This window comes from Lepisma saccharinum, chromosome 6 (assembly GCF_977018435.1).
Source record: "Lepisma saccharinum chromosome 6, izLepSacc3.1, whole genome shotgun sequence".
NCBI lineage: Eukaryota > Metazoa > Arthropoda > Insecta > Zygentoma > Lepismatidae > Lepisma > Lepisma saccharinum.
In genome coordinates, this window is record NC_139234.1 from 18,625,486 (window position 1) to 18,646,268 (window position 20,783).

General features: G+C 38.3%; 1 protein-coding gene across 1 annotated transcript in view; it reads left to right on the plus strand.

The window, feature by feature from the left end:
- CARPA (Carbonic anhydrase-related protein A) overlaps window positions 1–20,783 on the plus strand; it is a 428,457-nt gene that overhangs the window by 271,436 nt on the left and 136,238 nt on the right. Inside the window, exon 6 of the mRNA XM_083124589.1 lies at window positions 2,435–2,501. Within this exon, the coding sequence (XP_082980715.1) occupies window positions 2,435–2,501 (67 nt within the window). The remainder of the gene's footprint in view (window positions 1–2,434; window positions 2,502–20,783) is intronic.

Here is a 20,783-nt window from a genome sequence, read left to right on the forward strand (position 1 = left end):
AGGATATATCTCTATTTTTCTACTGCTTCCAGATTTGTTGTTTTACTTCGCCTTTGTGGTGCCACTTTTGGCTAATCGTGAAGATTGGTATGAGTGATGATATGATGAAATTGATTAATGGACAACTCACAAACACCCATGCCCAGACGGGGATTCGAACCCGGGACCACTGGCATAGTAGCGCGATGTGCTAACCACTCTGCCACGCCGGCAGGAGAAATCAGTGTTAATCTAACAAAGGGAATTCCAATTTGAAACTAATGCGCTGTTTGGTGCGACTTCTCCTTCCTCGTGTAGATTCGTACTCTGCAACTAGTCTCCTCTCTCCCGGTCGGACAGTATGATAACGATTCATCGCACTCCTGCAGACAAAAGACGGCGTAGAACAAGACCCCTCAACAGGCCACACCGTAAGCAGTGTGCTCGCAGAAAACTTGACAAAGGTTCTTTTCTTTGGAAAGCTACCAAATGCGCTATGCGATTGAGTTGAGGGATTACACAGTCCTTGCTTCCATCCGCTACCCGGTTCGCGGTCTAGCGGCACAATAACCAAACGAGGGCACTGTAGATATGAATCAGTAGTGAGGTGTGAAATGTACACAATGAAAATAACAGAACCAACTTCAAGATAGGGGAAACATGCAAGATGATGTATGCTACGTATAAACTCTTCGAGGCACGTGCTTAATTGTAATGTTAAACTTGTAATCCAATGTAGTGAGTTTCTCTTGTATGTGTTCCCAAGACAGTAAACAATAATTTGGAAAATAGAACTCTTTGTAATTTTAACTGGTGAAAGAGACGACATTTATAACTGGAGATGCAGTGACGGCACCAGAATGAATAAGGGGCAGAGGGAGAAGCGCATACTTTCTGATGGGGCAGTCACATTTAATGGTGTCCCGACAAAACGTACATCTTGGGCTCTCGCGGCGAAACGTTCCACTGAGACAAACAACTACCTGTGAAGGACAAACGTACCACTTCCGCGTATGTAAGAGGTGAAGAAAAGGGTTCGAGAGGAAGACACGCCAATTACCAAAATTTATGATACTCTAGTCAACCTACACGACAAACGTTAGGTTAGGTTAGGGTAGGTTGTTTAAGTTTATGATGGATAGCTGGAAATACACTCTCAAGCCCCAGAATGAGCGAAGCTAACTCTTTTCTTTGATTACTTTCTGAATAGTTTGTTAAAAAACACGTAAATTCTAATAACAGTGTGGAACTGTACTGAATGAAGCGCCATTATGATGAAAACGGAACCCTAAGATCTTGTTTGAAGGCAATAGCTTACACGCAGAAATTGGAATGAATCAGAACGATCCTCCGATATGACAAGAGACAATATTTTTGCTGTTGACATAACTAAAATGAAAATCGAAAAAAACAGACGAAAAGATAAAACAAAAGAAAACAATGTGGACGACAGCTTAACCACAGCTGATTTTAAACACGCCAAAACAGCTATATATACATTATATAGGAATTTTGCCATTCCAAAGTCTGGAAAAACTGTGATGGAAATCAGCAAAACTAGAGAAAATCGTAAAATCGTAATTTTGGTCAATTATTTCTGATGCCGTCCCATCAAGTGGTACGTTTTGTCGCATCTCAAATATTTTAAGACTCATTAGAATACCCTTCTGAGGTTGCCGCCCAGGTGGTAGGTACGTTTTGTCGGTGGTACGTTTTGTCGGTGGTACGTTTTGTCACTGGTACATTTTGTCGATGGTATGTTTTGTCGCTGGTACGTTTTGTCGATGGTACGTTTTGTCGATGGTACGTTTTGTCGCTGGTAAGTTTTGTCGCTGGTACGTTTTGTCGATGGTACGTTTTGTCGCTGGTACGTTTTGTCGATGGTACGTTTTGTTGCTGGTAAGTTTTGTCGCTGGCACGTTTTGTCGCTGGTACGTTCTTTCGATGGTACGTTTTGTCGCTGGTAAGTTTTGTCGATGGTACGTTTTGTCGATGGTACGTTTTGTCGCTAGTACGTTTTGTCGATGGTACGTTTTGTCGTTGGCACGTTTTGTCGATGGTACGTTTTGTCGCTGGTACGTTTTGTCGATGGTACGTTTTGTCGCTGGTACGTTTTGTCGATGGTACGTTTTGTCGATGGTACGTTTTGTCGGTGGTACGTTTTGTCGCTGGTAAGTTTTGTCGCTGGTACGTTTTGTCGATGGTACGTTTTGTCGCGTATTCACATTTAATATATTACTAAATACCACACAAACATTCACATTTTGGATAAAAGTAGATTTATTTATAGAGTTTATCTTGCTTGCTAGGGGAGTGGTACGAGGGGAGCACGTGTTGACTTGAAGGTTGCCCGCTACCCTTCCATTTCCCCACTCTATTCCCTCTCCTCCCTGAAAATAATTTAGTTTTATGTTGTCAAAATATGTCAACAGCCCATGTCTTGTTTGTATTTCAGATTGGAGAAACGCCCAACCCTGAACTGAGAATAATCACCAGTAATTTTGGAAAAGTGACATATAGAGGTAAGAGCTTCATTTTTCTATTTTATCTTCTCCCTGCAGACGTTAACCTTGTAATATATTTATTATTTTATTGAAGAAATTCTTGCAAAAAATGTCTCGCTCATACTATGATAAATTGTTATATACATAAGTCGAAATTACTTACGGAACTCTCGGGCGAAATTAACGAAAAAAAGGGAACTGCAAAATCGGATGAGATAGCACAAAGGACAAGATTCCGTTAAAAGAATTCGAAAGAAAAACCTCTACATTTACTGCACCTTACGCAAACCGGTTTTGGTAGAACACATATACACTGGATGCAGGGTTGCAAGGTCATCATCACGAACATACGGGACAAAATTGCAGGAATACAGTAGATAGCATTAATGTCTCATAAGCAACAAAATCTAAAAGTTATAATATTTAGTACAGGAAAATTTGCTGATGAAAGAATTAAGAAAGATTACCAAATTAAACTGTCAAATAGATTTGATGTTTTGCAGGATTTAAATGATGATGAAAATATAAATGAAACAGACGTAAATAAGAATTGGGAGCACATACGTAATGCAATAGAATCAGCAGCTTAAGAAAGTATAGGATACCATAAACCAAGAAAAAGTAAGCCATGGTTTGATAATGAATGTCATAATCTAATAGAAATAAGAAATCAGGCTAAACTTAGGTGGTTAAATAACTCTGATGATACAAATCTAAGCAATTATAATAGAATAAAGCGAGAAGTTAACCGCACGTTTAGAAGTAAAAAAACAGATTACTTGAAAAGCAAAATTAACTAAATTGAAACAAGCAGCAAAAACAAAAATATCAGAGATTTATATAAAGGTGTAAATGAGTTTAGAAAGGGGTGGCAACCTAAAGAAAACTTAATAAAAGATAAAGACGGTGATTTTCTAGCTGACCCAAACAATATTCTAAATAGATGGAAGAACTACTTTAATGACATTTTCCTTTTAAATGTTCATGTAGGAGATAAATCAGAAGTAAATGAAGTGCACACAGCAGAACCTTTAATTCCAGAACCTAACTTGACTGAAGTTAAAGATTCTATTAAAAGGCTAAAGAATAACAAAGCACCTGGCATTGATTTAATACCAGATGAGTTAATTAAATATGGTGGAAATTCGTTAATATGTCAAATTCATAAATTAATTTGTTTAATATGGAATAAAGAAGAAATCCCTCAACAGTGGAAAGAATCCATAATTGTTCCTGTGTTTATAAAAGGTGATAAAATGAACTGCAATAACTACCGTGGAATTTCTCTACTCTCAACAACATATAAAATATTATCTAACATTCTTCTAACAAGACTAACCCCATATGCTAATGAAATTATAGGTGATTATCAATGTGGATTTAAACGTAACAGATCAACTACAGATCAAATTTTTCACATTAGACAGACACTCGAAAAAAAGTGGGAATATAATCAAAATGTCCATCAGCTATTCATTGATTTTAAAAAAGCATATGATTCGGTCAAAAGAGAGAAATTATATAATATATTAGTAGAGTTTGGAATACCTAAGAAGCTTGTTAGTATGATAAAAGTATACACCAGAGAAACAGAAAGTAAAATTCTTGTGGGTATTAATCAGTGGCGTAGCGTTATAGTACGTCCGTACGCCCGGCGTTCCCAGATTTAAAATTTCAAAAAAGCTTAAATGCTGTGATTATAAAGTAAAACGTGACTAATTTCATAAATGTTTGACCTTCATGGCATTATAATAGCTATTTTTCGCTCCACTCTCAACACTCGTTCTAGCATCTCTTTTCAATGCCTTTCCCGGCCGGACGCCGAGCAGGTTCGGCGTACAGGACTCCTATATTCCTTGCTGCCTTTATGGAGGGAAAGCTTCCATCTCTACAGCACGCGCGTAAATGGGCTCTCTTACGCCAGCGTACGAGAGGTCTACCGTGATTGGTTCATGTGACCCTTCCTGCCTTCTGAAGCAGACGACAGTGGCACAATTCCTACCCGGTTCTTCGCTCTTCGCGCTCATGCAACTGTGCTATGTGATGCTACAATACGCAATATTGACTGTAACTTTACCAATCTCAAATATACTGCTTCTTAATGGCCACTGCATTGTATGATTTATCGCACGAACAGCGATGTGCATTAGAAACTAAAAGATCAACACAGTTTTTGTCAAATAAGTTGGTGAAGTCCTCGTGGTAGAAATTCAGCCTGTGGCTGCTCTACCACTTAACCCGCAAAACTATAAAAAAAAGTAAAGTGCTCCCCTGTGCATAGCTCCACGCCATGAAGGCGTATAGGGGGTGTGGGGGTAACGCCCCACACTTTCTTGATCCTGTCGTGAGTGGGGGTGATGTGATCAGCATCACGCCCCTGACCGCCTTTACACCCCAGGTTTCCCCAGGTACCCATGTTATTCGACGCTGGGTGGGCGCCAGGGCCGCTTCCATCGTTAGAAAAGTTCCCGGATTTGAACCGGCCGGGGATCGAACCCGGGACGTTTAGCATGGTAGTCAGACGCGTTACCGACTTTTTTTTTTTTTTTTTTATTTCCTTTATTTCCTTTTTACATTTTCAGAATACAAACACAGACTTTTTAGGTTTTATTTACATAGTATGCATAACAGTTAAAAAATTTGCATACGTAGTATGCATAGCATATGAAGAAATATGCTGATATTCTTGATGCATATATATTTCAAATTTCTCACGAAAATCCTGTTTCTTATAGGTAGTAATAAACCAAGCATAATTCCCTAATATCCATTGCACACTATTTAACTTTGTTTTCGGGTAATATGTAAAACTTGGACACAAAAGGTGATCAATCGTAATTTGCCTCTGGCTTGTTCTGCATATTATACTAATCATTTTCGTGATATATTCCCACGTTGATTTTCTAATTTTGCACTCACTGATTAAGTGTTCTATACTTTCATCTACATTACACCATTTACACTGCGGATTCTCCGCTAATCGGAATCGATGAAGTTGCGTTCCAGTTATCAAGATTTGGTGAACAATACAATACCATGCAGACCGTATCTTTGTTGATAAATGTGTTGCATGTACATTTATCCAAACTCTGTTCCAAAGAACACGAGGGTTCTTCAACATTATTTTACATTTATGGTGCATAGTCTTACGTTTAATTTTGTATATGTTTTTTACAGTGGGTATTTGAAAGTTGTCCGATAATAACAAAGTATAGCATATTTCTACAATAGAATCTACCAAGTATTGATACTGTTTGGGAATAGTGCTTACATCAATTGGATATTCTAACACAATAGTGTTCAAACATTGCTTTAGAATCGTACCTGTCAGACCATCAGAGTGATTTACCATTGCTGCAATGTTAGCCTGAATCATCAGTACTTGACTTTTAGTTGCCACATGAACCAACTTTAATCCGCCACATTCAACAGGTAGACACATTGTTTCATGACTAACCCGAAGGATATGTCCAGACCACATAAACCAATTCACAGCACTCTTCAGTTTCGCAAGGTCTAGTTTTCTTGGTGGAAGAACCTTCGCCAGAAACCAGACCTTGGAGAGCGCGAACATATTTACAAAAGCTGCACGTGATATTAAGCTTAAATTCCTAAGTTTATGTTTACATAAAACAGCTTTAATAGCTCCTATTACCAGATTATAATTTAATTCCTGCATCTGTCTAATTGACCTAGTAAATATTATTCCCAGTATTTTAAGTTTTGGAACCACTTGAAAATTTTCTTGAGATCTGTTTTGATTTGTAGAATTTAAATACATCATACGAGTTTTTTCATAATTTATCGTTAAACCTGAAATCAGTTTGTATTTCTCCATTTGTTGATATATAATTTTTTTGTCAGTCTGAGACTGAACTAAAATAGTGACATCATCAGCATATGACAATACTTTAATATTTTGATTGCTAATTGTAATACCAGATATTTCCTTTTCTAAAGATATTAACAAAGGCATGAGCGAGACACAAAAAATCAACATAGAGAGAGGATCTCCCTGTCGAACCCCTGCACACACTGGGAAAGGATTCGTTAAGAATCCATTGATTTGAATTTTGGATTCGGCGTGTTTGTACAAACCTTGTAAGGCATTTAGAAAATTACCTCCTAGGCCAAGTTTACCAAAAACATTGAACATATGTTCATGATTAACAGAGTCGAAAGCATGTTGGAAATCTACAGCTAAAATTGCGTGATTGACATTAGCAGAGTTGGAGTTTGAACTCGCAATTACTTCACGGAGTGTTTGCAACACACCATATATATTTTTGTGTTCACCGTAACAATATTGCATCTTGCCAACTAATTGTTCAGCATAAGGAGTCAGCCGTTGCATCATACACCGAGAAAATATTTTGTAATCTGCACACAGTAGAGTTATGGGACGATAATGAGACACTTTCTTTGGTTGCGCTATTTTAGGCACTAATACAATAACTCCAGTATTTGATGTTTTACCAGTGATGTGATTCCTAAAAACTGCATTTACCCATTTTGTTATTGTTTTCCCCATCAAATTCCAAAAAGTTTGAAAGAGAGCAGTGGGAAGTCCATCAATTCCAGGGGAGGAGAAAGGTTTCCCCCCCCCCATTACTGCTTTATGTACTTCTTCCATAGTGAAGATATTGTCTAAAACATCTCTATCAGTATCATGAAACACTGTTGGAATATTTCCAAAAAATTCGTCAGCATTTGCATTACCATAAGTTCTTTTGTTCGAATAGAGATTACTATAATGGTCATAAATTACTTTCTTAATGTCTGAAAGTTTTGTATACTCACGTCCATCGTCCATTTGAACTGTACCAATTTGTTGTCTCTTCGCGTTTTTTCTCTCTTGTATAACATGAGCGAGAGATACGGTTTCATGGCGATCTAAATGGGGGAGTCTGCTCCTAACTTTGACACCATTACGTTTCTGAGAATGCATACGTAATAGTGTGGCTTGGATTTGCTTTATCTCTGTTTGGACTGGTTTACCATTCGTTGCGTCTTTAGTAAGCTCCCGCAACACACTGTAATAGAAGTTATATTTGAGATTCCAATCTTTGGATCGTTCTTGGCAAAATTGAATACAAATTTTTTTAATGCCAGGTTTTAAAACTTTTTCCCACCAACCTATAATATCTGTCTTTTTCTCTAGATCAATTTCCCATTTTTTCCACTGTTCATGAAACGCATTTTTAAAATTTGGCTCTAGGAGAATAGAAGTATTCAATTTCCAATATCCGTACCCTTTCGGAACCTGAGGGATATCCAAATTTATCCCCATAATTAAAGCTAAATGGTCGGAAAAACACGTGGGAGTGAGTTGTATTGATGTCACATTTTCACTTAATTGGGGAGTGACATAGAAACGATCTAAACGTGATGCACAGTTGTCTCGGAAATATGTATACCCTAATTTTCGATTATGCTTAGCTATCCAAACATCCACAAAATTAAAACCGTGAACTATTTTTTGTAAAGTATTAGACGTGGAGAAACCAGGCCGTTGATCCTGTGGATATAAAACACAATTAAAGTCACCTGCACATATTATATGCTCTTTTCCCCCTTGCAATTCTGCTGCTACATCAGTACCAAAAAACTCATTTCTCAATTGACGATTTGTATTTCCAGACGGAGCATATATGTTGAATAACCAAATGTTTGCTAATTTTGTACCTATAATACGGCCAGATGGATGCTGAATAACGTGTGAAATCGGCAAGCCTTGTTTGACTACTAAAGCCGTTCCTTGTGATTGACACGTGGGGTTTAGATATGGCATATACTGGGCTGGTAATTCAAGCTCAGTCACACACACTTCCTGCAGAAGAGCAACATCCACTGAGGATTGTTCTAGAAAATCCCCTAAAGCGCGTTGTTTCGTCGTGGAACTTAACTTATTTATGTTCACAGTCGCTACTCTAACAGTTGTATTCATAACTATGTTTATCATGAGGGGGAAAAACAGATAGACTACTCTCGTTAACATGTTGTATGTTCACACTGAAAATCGTTTCATATTCCACACTTTTCCACTTGCTACCCTAGGGGAGAACATCACTTTCTCAGTCACGAGATGGGTCGGGGGTCACCTCCATGTCACTTTTTTCTTCCATTACTGCCCCTAATATTGCTGGGTTTTGGGCATCTAAGTCAGAGGTAGGAGTATTTCCAATATTATTGGCACTTGAGGAATCATTGCTTACAACTGTTGATCTACTTACCATTTCACCCTTTTTCTTCTTTTTTGGCCTCAGTGTCATATGGTCGGATGGGGGGTTGCCTCCTCTCGTTGTTGATCTGGACCGGGATCGTCGTGTATTGACTGATGGAAATTCACTGTCAGCGAACATTTTGCCTGTCAAATTGGGGGAAACCTCCAAAGGTTGTTCAATAGGGGTTGGGGATGTGGATGGCGCATCTTCATTTTCTATTCCTTCCTTTGTCCCTGTAGAACACTGCATACCTGGTTGCACAAGGTCATCTTTTTCATTTGACTCATTGGCAGTCTGGAGAGACTTTGTCGGGGGGGTTTCGTTGGTGTCGCTATTCTCGGCACTGGGGAGTAAGAGGACAGAGGGTTGATACTTCGGTCCTCGGTCACTAACTGGTACTTGGCTGACGGTAGTCCTAACCAGATTCGTCCTTTGGGCTGTCGCGAAACTGGATACCGTCGCGGTTGCTCTGGTGTCCCTAGGGCGACGCTCGTTACAGCTATTGGCGTAGTGTGATGGGGAATCGCAAATGGCGCACGTTTTTTCCTGTCCATTATAGGTAACCCAATAGCGTGATCCACTTATCGTAATGTATGACGGGATGGCCTTTGTCAAGGTCATCTTCGCAATTTTTCTACCTGTCCGGACTTGATATATATGCTGATCGGAATACTTCTCGTCTACCAGTGGTGAGATTATCGTCCCGAATTGTGCTAACACTGTTCGTATTTGGTCGTCACTTAATTCGATTGGTACAACATGTATTCTCACCGTCACATAATCGCGATCTGCCCAAGTCACTTCTATTTCGTAATCACCGTCCACATCAGAATATTTGTAAATACCACCAGACTTGAATAACAATTGCTCACACAGTACTTTCGATAACAGTTTTAAATATACACACTTATGATACATGTCGATTTCAATACTTAGTACTTGCTCTGGAGTAACTTTTAAGGTCTCGCTGATCCATCGGTGAAGATCCAATGTAGTGGGTTTCCGTGTTACTGTTTGAAAGTTCAATTTCAACGTATTTACGCGTTTCAGAACCATTTTACTAACTGAATTTTCACCAAGACGAACGCTAGTCGCGTAAGGAAGCTGACTCACGGAACTCGCAGCGGGAGTAGTCACGCACACGTCTGCTCGCTACCGCGTCCCGAACGAGACTCAAACTGAGCCACCGCGGCCACAAAGCTATTAATTTTTTTTATTGTATTTTTTCGTTATTATCTAATTACTTAATATTGTGTCAATGGAAATGTTTAGCATTCATTTGAAAACTCTTAACATCGAATGGTCTCTGGACAAAATTATTTTAAAAATGTTTATCAGCATTCTCAAGATGTAATAAACAGTGGTCTGAATTACTAATCGGCACTGTTACGTCAGTAGAGTGTACGATATTTGGATCATCCACTCTGCTTTGCACAGTGCGCCAAGACGACAGAGGTCCCTGGTTCGAATCCCGGCGTGAGTACGGGTGTTCTTTGTCAGTGTCCCTTCATCAATATCATCACTCATATTCATATTCGCAATTAACCAAAAGTGGTAGAAAAGCGAAATAAAATAAACCAAATCAATGAGTAGTTGGATCACCCACAACAATGACGTCTACTGTTGTGCAGAGGCGCTTGTGATTCAGGTAGGTTTTTAATGACTTGCGTCATTCAGAAAGATATAAAAAAAGGTATAAAACACCAGAGTTCAAACCATTTGTGGCGGAGATCTTCAACCAGTATTGGAATAGTCGGGGGGTCAGCCCGACGTATCCCCAGCCGTTATAGTAGGTCTGAAAACCCAGCTGACTTCAGGCAAATAAACAATACCTGTGGCGACTAATATCATAAGTAAATTATTAAGCAAGAAAGGGCCGACCCTTCCTTCGGACTTGGCGTTCCCACCCGAAATGTCCATGCTACGCCACTGGTATTAATATGTCTGACAAATTTACAATTCATGATGGGTTAAAACAAGGAGATACATTATCTCCATTGCTCTTTAATTTTGTCTTAGAATATGCTGTTAGGAAGGTAAAAGAAACTAACGAAGGACTAAAATTAAATGGTGTGACTCAGTTGTTAGCACATGCAGATGATGTAGACTTATTAGGGGATGATATAAATACAATTAAGAATAATGCTAAAATATTTTTCAAAACTGCTAAAGAGATAGGTTTGGAAGTTAACAAAGCGAAAACTAAATATATGCTTACAGATCGAAACCAAGTGTTAGGTAATAATCAAAATCTAATTATTGATAACAACTCGTCTGAACCAGTTTCCAAATTCAAATACTTAGGAGTAATATTAACAAATGAAAATTATATTAAAGAGGAAATAAAAAGTAGGCTTAATTCAGGAAATGCATGTTACTTCTCTCTTCATAAACTTTTGTCTTCTCGTTTAATATCTAAGAAACTAAAAGTTAAAATGTACAAAACAGTAATTTTGCCTGTAATATTATATGGGTGTGAAACTTGGTCCCTTACATTGAAAGAGGAACATAAATTGAGAGTATTTGAAAATAATATCCTTAGGAAAATATTTGGAGCTAAAAGGGATGAAGAGACAGGTGAGTGGAGAAGGTTACATAATTTAGAACTACATAATTTGTATTCATCTCCAGATATTGTTAGAATAATTAAATCAAGAAGACTTAGGTGGGCAGGCCACGTGGCACGAATGGGAGAGGAAAGAGGAGTTTACAGGATTCTTGTTGGGAAACCTGATGGTAAGAGACCTATAGAAAGGCCAAGACGAAGATGGAGGGACAACGTTGAGATGGACCTAAAGGAAATCGGTAGGGATGGAAAAGAGTATATAGATCTTGCTTAAGATAGGGACAGATGGAAGGCCTGTGTTGCTGCAGCCATGAACCTTCGGGTTTAAGAAGGTTAGAGAGTTAGCTAGTTAGTTAGCATTAATGTCTATGTGTGTGAGTTTAAGTAAATAAGTTCCAACTCCTTGTATTTGAACTATTTACGGTACCGTCGACGCTCCATACCCCGCGATAAGGTGATGAGTTTTGTGTCATTTATTAAGATTATGTACTATACGAACGATTTGTGTTGTTCTTAGCTTTAGGAGATGTCTTATAGTGGAGTAATGGGAGTTTTTTAATGGGACTATTTATGACGTCATTTTCATCGTTGCCATATGCATGTCATATGAAGGAACATGTTGTTACGTTGTTTGTGTTTTGTAACTTGACGCCGTGTTGAAAATATCGGAAATTGAAGGTTGGTAATTCTGGTGCTGCGTCAGGGAGCGCGAGATTTATTACAGACGATGTTTCGGTAGACGAGAAATGCCTACGAGGTTAGGTAAGGGCCTGTAAGGTTAGGTAGCATTAGGGTAGCATTAGCATAAATACAATGACAAATTATTATTTAGGCTAAGAGTACTAAACCTAGCTAGCCTAACCTAACCTGACCCGTGACGTCAGAACACAAGGTTGCTAAAGTGTTGTGCAATAAGTGAGACCGTTATGTGACATGGTACTGGCCAGGATTTTCTTTGGAAGGTGGGCGTGCGTTTTTAGTGTGGTAAGTGCTATCAATGAAAATGTGTGATTCGTCTGGCAATCGACACATTTCGCCCCTGCAATCACGTAGCAGAAAGTACATTGTTTTAAGGTTGGTACTTTTTAAAATTATATATTTTTGTTCGCATTGGAAATAGTTGTTAGGTTAGGAGGGCCACGTTCGGTCACAATAATGATTTCACGTTTTTTTTAAGTACTTTCAAAAATTATGTATTCTCGTTCGAATTGGAAATGGTTGTTAGGTTACGAGGGCCATACTTGGTACCGATAGTGATTTCACGTTTTTGTTACGCCAGGAGTGTTAGTTTTGCTACTGTTTGGGAATTTTTTACGGGAAAAATGAGTGATAGTAGTCCGGAATAGGTTTCTTGTGCTTACGCGGGTCATACTTTGCGATCAAATATCTCCGTTATTTGTGGTTTCCTAACGCTGGAACCACTTTTATATTACGTAAAACGTTGAAATCTGTCGATTAAAAAAAATAGACGTAATTCTCGAGGGGGGTACAGTGGGTTGACGGCCCCCTATTTACTTACATACCATTTAAATGTAAAATATTTAATTATCAGTAACATTTTTCTTGCTCGTACTCCAAGATATGTAGATTCAAGCTGTAGAAACCTTGCAGTCTTCTCTAATTCTTCTGAATTCCCAAAGCAAATAAGTCCCTTTTTGATTCCCAACGCAAGTCTTTTGAGGAGGACAACTCTCTCAGTAAACAGAGGACCAAGCCTTGGCGTGTTCTTTAGACTGTGGGTTATTTCCGGCCACAAACAGAGCTGCCTTGAGAACAAGATACCACTCTCTGAGATCCCATGCTTCGTTCCGACCGCAATCGTTCCAAGAGTTTCCTCTCTGCCCTTTGAAGAATCGCTGAGTCGTGAACTGCAGAATCTTGCCATAAACTACATTGGATGAGATTATATCAGTTTGATCATCTTTCTAGGAATTGGCATACTTCATAAGTTTTCTATAGTTAGGAAAGATAAGAGATTTATGAAAAAGAAACTTCTTTGCAGAGAAGGCTATTGAAGGCAAACAGTCGGAAGTGACCTTCGATTCAGTGACCATAATACATCAATTATTTGGAAGGTGTGGTAGTTAATTTCTAGATCAATTTTTACATCCTACTGACACAATTAATATTAGCATTGGCGCAGGAATATTTTTAATTGAAGGAAGGAACTGGCTTTGGTAAGGTTGTATCGGTTGTATCATCCTTTAAGAAATTTGCATATTTCAAAATTATATTTAACTATATTTTAAAAGTTTTAACGTTAGTATGAATTGGCTTCTACTCATTGAAAACCAGACGTCACTAGTGCTTGTCTTTATTGCCAACGTTCAGAAGGCAATATAACAATATAAAAATCGTGATTCTCATAAAGGATGTAAATAATGATAACACAGACACACTCATATATAATATAATATATGTACATACATGTGGCATTCCATTTCAGAACAAGTCACATAGTTCTAAATTTTTAAAGCAAAATTTCCATAACTTCGTTGATTGATTGGTTTCATTTATATTACTTCGGTTTTCTGCCCCTCATGACTAATCGCGAATTGAGTAACGATATGAAGGAAAGGGGCACTCTCAAAGAACACTCTGGGATTCGAACTCGGGTCCCCCTGGCGTTGTAGCGTGCTGTGGCATCACTTGATAATGCCAATAGAGAAAACAATATTTACAAAAAAAAATATTGCTATTTTCAAGATTTAACAGTTTTACAAGAACATGTGCAATTTTGGAATAGACAAAGCCCAATGACTCCTTCCATCGTTTTGCTCTCTAGCTATGTAACTATTACCATATAGCAAGTAGGTTTAAATAGATTTACGGTGGTGATAATATTTCTTGATAGGGGTGTGGTGTATATATAATAGTATCCATTTCCGTTTAGCTATTATAAATGGGATTCTTTGAACGGGCGACATCTTGTGTCTGTCAAATTATTATTTGAGGGATGTGCAAGGGGTAAAATTCGGATCCCTCTGAAAAATTTGGGGGTTCAGTTTACCCCTGTAACAAAGTTCCTGCTTCATTGAATATTAGTTAACATCCCCATATAATGAATTGATTAAATTGCTGTTTTTAAGTCCACGTTATGCACAGCAAGGCTAATCTGGACTGGATCTACAGTTTAAAGTGGGATCCGAACCACTATGTGCTTCCACCAAACATCCCCATATAACACCTACGAGATAGGGTTCTATAGGCTGCTCAACAAGGAACTCTTTGGAGTAATGCTCATGACTTTATTTCAATTAAGCTATTATGCAAATAGATAATGGTTCATAATATTTTTTATGTACTATTTTTTATAAAGAAACTAAAGGAGACTTTGAAGTTATTGTATTATACATGATGAACTGTTTGCTCAACTGAGTAATGTTTTAAATGTAAATTTGCAGAAAATACAAGTTCTTATGTGGCTTATACATAACTGTGCAATATCTATCAATGAGTAGCAAGAGAATGGTAATATCAGCAGTAACTTAATGGAATTCATTGCCGACACTGTTTTAAACACGACGCCCACTTCCGCTAGTCAAACTGCAATGAGAGAACAGTGCCACATAATTAATTTTTGTTCTTCATTTGTTGAATTTGTCACTGGACACCAAGTGTTGCTCTCCAAGTCAGTAATTGCAAATTTCCAGCATTGTTGTGGGTATTTTGATGCCGCTACATTTCGAAGAATTTTCAATTTAATTCAAAACTAGTATCAAACGTTTTATTTGCGTAATTTGAGTGCTTTGCTTTCTATATTCATTAACTTTAACAACAGACAAGAGTACTCTGAGTGACAAATCTCTTCACTATTATATCAATTACGTTTACACAGAAACAAACGTAAGTAAAAAATGTTCCCAACCAAGATGAGAAGAACTCCGGCAAACTTGCACAAACTTTACGTTAACAGCACTTCCAGCCAACAGGTAGCGCAGAGCATGCGTATGTGCATTTTTCTATCAGAAAGATATTGATGATGAAAAGTGCTGACATCAATTACAAACATATTGCAGTAATTTAAAAGTAATTATTTTTAAACAAATGAATGCCATTTTCACATATGATATTTGCTTTGAATGATATTCTGTCCTACATTTTGGGACAGAGTCTTCTGCTTTCTGTTATTAGTGATCTGGTCCTCAGAGAAATGTGAACGTATTCCGCTTTTGAGGCAATTCCTCCTCTTGGCATTTATTCCTTAAGAGACGGTAAAGTGACAATAGTATCACAATACTAAAGTATACAGAGAAATTAGAGATATTACGGATACTAGGAAATTACAGACGTATACACGTATACCAAACGACATTTACAATCTTGGAGGGAAAGAATACTTAAAAAAAATTGTTGTTTCATTCGAAGGTAAAGGCGTGGTGTAGTGGTTCTTCTACCTGGCTTAAGGAGCTAAAGCTTGTAGGGTAGTGGCTACCGTTCAGGATTGTCAATCTGATGGTCGTAGGTTCAAACCCTTCCGGTGGCAGAAAATTTTCGTAAGTTTTAGACATATCCCATTGTGTTCATTGTCCACGCCGTGTGAAACGGAATGATTCAGTTTTGAATTAACGATGAGGGGAGGGGAAATATTGAATTACAAAATCTCTATTTCAACGGACCGAGAAGTGGAGAAAAATTGAATAATTCTTATAAATATTAAAAATTACATTCATTTTTTTAGTGGTGTAATCGCAGGTAAAATCAAAGATCTTACATGGAAGATTTTACCTTGCTCTGAACTCAGCCAAAAGGCATTTCGCACCGATCTAATATATTCTCCAGTACATTTCAAAATGTTATTGAATGTTTCATGTCGATAATTTGACCAATGCATCCATTCTTGACGCTCAGACGATATTTTCTGCAACTACCTCTTCTCTCCAGTTTCTTCTCCTTCTTCTCTCCCCTCTTTCCCTTCTGCTTTTATCTCATATCGCCTTCCCTACTTTTCTCGCATCTTATCTCCATCCCACTCTTCTCCACTCCTCTTATCTCCTTTCCTGTCTTAGATTTCCGACTCTGCACTATACTCTCTTTTTTCGTTCTTCTCTTTTTCTCTCCTTTACTCTACTCTCCACTTCCGTCTTCTCGTCTCCTCCTCTCCTCTCGTTTTCCTCCTCTTTTCTCTTCTTTGTTCTTTTTTCCTCATCTCTCCTCGAATCTTTTTCCATTCTCATCACTACATCTCTTCTCCTCGTCTATCCTATCTTTCTTCTCTCCCCTACTTTTCCTCTTCTCCTTTCGCTTTCTTTTCTCCTCTCTTTGTAACCTTTCTTTTCCTCTCACCTCTTTTCCTTACTGTAGACTCATCAGCGATGAAATACTAGAAAACCTATTTTTTCTTTCAGAAAGAATTTTGTCATTTGCGATATAATAGTGATATTTTTAATAATTTTATACAATAATACTTGTTTATATTTCTTTCGCGTATTTTATAAATATCTATTGTGCATGTGGCAACCCTGAAATTGAGCCTAACTCTGCACGCAACCCACCAACGACTTGTGTAAATTGGGTTGCCTAGTTTAAAATGTCGTTGTCCTAAAACTTTTGAGAGACACTGTACATTGAATACGACGTACAGTGGGATCCATGAGAATTGCCGTGCAAATTGTCCATGGCTATTTTCATTCATTTTTCTCTTACATCCTATATGTTATTAAACGATGTATTTTTATGTATGTTGGTGCAGAAGTTGTCAACATCTTGTTTTGAGTTTTCGTTTAATTCTTGAAGCTCTTATTGGGACAAATAAAGTGCACGAACACGGTGGTGGACAATTTACACGGTAATACTCATAGATTCCACTGTACCGTGTGCAAGTAAATTATTTTCACTGAGACGTGATCCCAGAAGTTGTGGTGCGTCTTTAGAGAGTCCCAGGTCTTTCACTAAATTATTCAGTTCTGTTTGAGTAAGAGGTTTTGGGTTACTATCTGTACCACGCACGGAATAGTCAGATTCACTATTTTCGTTACTTACATCCAATTCGGAGACTTCAAATGTATCCTTTGATGTTCGTGGAGAGGGAATTGGGAACCCTGGACCATGAGGGACAGGCCCAATCGCCGAATCTATGTTTGGATACACGGTTTTGTTCAAGTTTCCTTTGTTGAATCCCGCTACTTTCGTCATACAGAAGTAACAATCATCCACATGGTTCCGCTGTTATCATCATACCATGGGAATAGCAAAATTCAAACACTTCATTTTACCTTCGCTCGACTTCCTTAATTGCTCCACGGATGTATGACACACAATGTGTGGAGAAAATGACTTGTCCTGATCTCCGAGTTTTACGCCAAAATAAGCAAAAGATGCTTTCCTAATAAATTTGTCGGCGTCTTGTACTTATCACGTAAATTCCACATATGTAACAGAATGTTTCAGGGCTATTCACACAACGTCTTCCTGACAACACTACTAACATCAACTCGCGCAACCACCTTCTTCCAGCCCTCACACGCACAAAACTGTTGATTTATGCGGCGATAACGAAGCAATGGGCCCGTTGCGAAAGTCGCACGAGTATAACGCGTTAAACGAGTTATGGTAACTTGCTGTCCCATAAGTGCTTCCGTGCGTTTCGTGAGTTTCATTATGCTGTCCCAAAAGTCGCATTCCGTGCGTTTCATGCAAGAACGAGATTCACCAAACGCACGGGCCAGGAGGCTGGTTTGTTCCGTGAGAATCGACTGCTCCTTGCAGACAAACCGTGTACTAATGGATTCAAACTGCACTAGTTCGGAAAATGTATTATAATTTTAACAGAGACCGATATGAAGCAACGTGCACAAGATGAGTATGCCTTGACTGTTCTTAGAATGTGATTAAAATTAGTAACAGTGTCCACAGTAAAGTTTATTTATGTTATAAGGACATTCCTTCCGCTGGACACCATGTGGAAACTTTCTCTAAAGAAAACGCTGCGCCTGCGCTTTCGCCTAGAGTGTCCCATAAGTCTGTAAAATAACTGATTTCACCAGATTCACGAGCCCAGTTATTTTCGTTGAATGCGTTCGTTTTGTTAAGACTTTCGGAACGCACCCAATGTCAGTGTTCAAGGCCATTCTCCCTCTCCCCCTTTCTACACACAAGCGATGTTGCCACATTTAGAATTGACCCTCCGTAACGTATATTTCGCAGCCAGTTGCTTGTGGTAAATGGCCTGCAGTATTATATTATGTATTATCTGTCTATGTTTGTGAATGTGTGTGTGTGTAAAGGAGGGAGTGTGTGTGTATGTGGGTACATACAAGTTATAAATGAAAATGTAATATTTTGATACTACCTTCTGTAATTGTAGACTTGTCTCTGTTGAAGGGAAATAAGTAAATAAATAGGTTTATCTGTGGTGGAGTGGAAAATTCAGAAGAATCCATTGATTTCTTTAGTGCAAGTGCAGCAAGACGAGCGCCTTGCGGTTTGCAACCTGAAATACAATAACGTTAAATGGGTTGCAGATGTCTCAGGCGGTCTCAACAAATTAGATCCCTCCAAGTCTATTTTAGTGTGTTATGTTTTGAAAACACTGGAAGCACAGATAAACAAACGTATTATATTAAGACGTTTATCTGAGCTGGAAGCACGCATATGTTCTAAATATCTTTCTGCATTAACATATGTTAATCTATTACCTATTATATATTGAGAAAACACAATAGTGTAAATTCCATCATAAAATTTCCATCCCAAGAGACAAAATTTTCTCTTTCCTTGAGAAAAGTTCCCTCGCTTTGCGATCCATATGTTATTTACTTTATTTATATGTTGATAATTGTATAATACATATATATCAAGATAAATTTAAGGGATAGAATACAATTTTAGCCATTGTGTACTTCTAAATGCGTGAGAATTTCACAATTACGTCTACCTGAATCATGCAGCAGAGAGGGGGTGGGGATTAGGTAATGGGTGTACCTTCAAACGTTCGATTTCGTACTACAGTAATTATTACATTTGTAACCTTTAAATTGTATTAATTTTAAAGTATGACGAAAGGTTCGTTATAATAAATAGCATGGTTTACGTAATCAGCGTATAACTTTCCCTCTATGGAAACTTGCTATAGGGCCCCTTATTTAATTTTGCAGTCTTGTCACTACTGGTATCTGTTAAAATGTACTTTCATTCCTTATGAGTGGCTAGTTTTGAGTGATATCAGTTACTATCGCTATCAATGTAACCTATAATTAAGGTGCTCACGTTTTCCGCGAAGCTGTTTAAATTATTTTCTATTAATTTCGGTAGCCACTGGTACCATCCTTGTTGAAAAGCCCTCCACCCCTACAACATCCAAATAGCACACAAACCAACCTCCAAAATAGCTGACCAACTAAACAAACATACTTCCTCTCCCCTTTCAACAATCCAGGCATCTATGATGCTGAGTGCGAGTGCAAGGCTCATTACATCGGCAGATCCATCAGGCCCATCAGTGAGAGAATTCAGCAGCACCTATAAAGTGCAAAAACTGCCCAACCCACCACCGGACTTGCCAAGCATATCAAATTCCACAACCATAAAATTGAGAAAGTATAGGGTGATACAGAGATGTTTACCCATTTTGGAATGAATATTACACAGATTGTACACCAAACTGTATTATTTTTGTTGTACAATGTGTGTGATATATTGTCATTTATTTTACATTTATTTATTTATTGCAGTTACCATGGAGTCGTGGTCGGTGGAACATCCCGTGTTCATGTATGATGCTTATGTGAGAAACTGCGACTCAGTGGTTGCAGCTCAGAGGTTATTCCGCCGGCACTTCCTCGTAAGGCGGCATGGAGCAGTTCCAACATGCAAGACAATCTTAAAATGGGTTAAGCAGTTTCGAACCACAGGCACTGTAACTCCAAAGACACCACCAGGTGCTGAACCTCTGAGCTGCAACATAGGCATCATACATGAACACGTGATGTTCCACCGACCACGACTCCATGGTAACTGCAATAAGTAAATAAATAAATAAATGTAAAGTAAATGGCAATATATCACACACATTGTACAACAAAAATAATACAGTTTGGTGTACAATTAACTATGTAATGTTTATTCCAAAATGGGTATACATCTCTGTGTCACCCTGTACATGTCAAATACAAAGCACACACACTCATAGACACAAAAACCAAGGAAACACACGCCATCATGCACTACAACCATGAACTGAACATAGATAGTGATCAGGCACACAACGCCTGGCTTCCGTTACTGCAGCAATTAACACCGGTGAACAGCAGACGACAAATACGCAGACATACAGGCGACAGCAGCACACCTAGCGGCGATTTAGGGAAAAACAACGGAAACGCGCCAAGCAACAACACAACGAATTCCAACAAGGATGGTGGCAGTGGCTACCGAAATTAATAGAAAATAATGTAAAACAGCTTCGCGGAAAACTTGAGTACCTTAATCATCTATTACCGCGTCTCTCATTCCCATAGTATGAATGTAACCTAGTGATGTGCCTCAGATTATATAGGTCTCGTCTACATG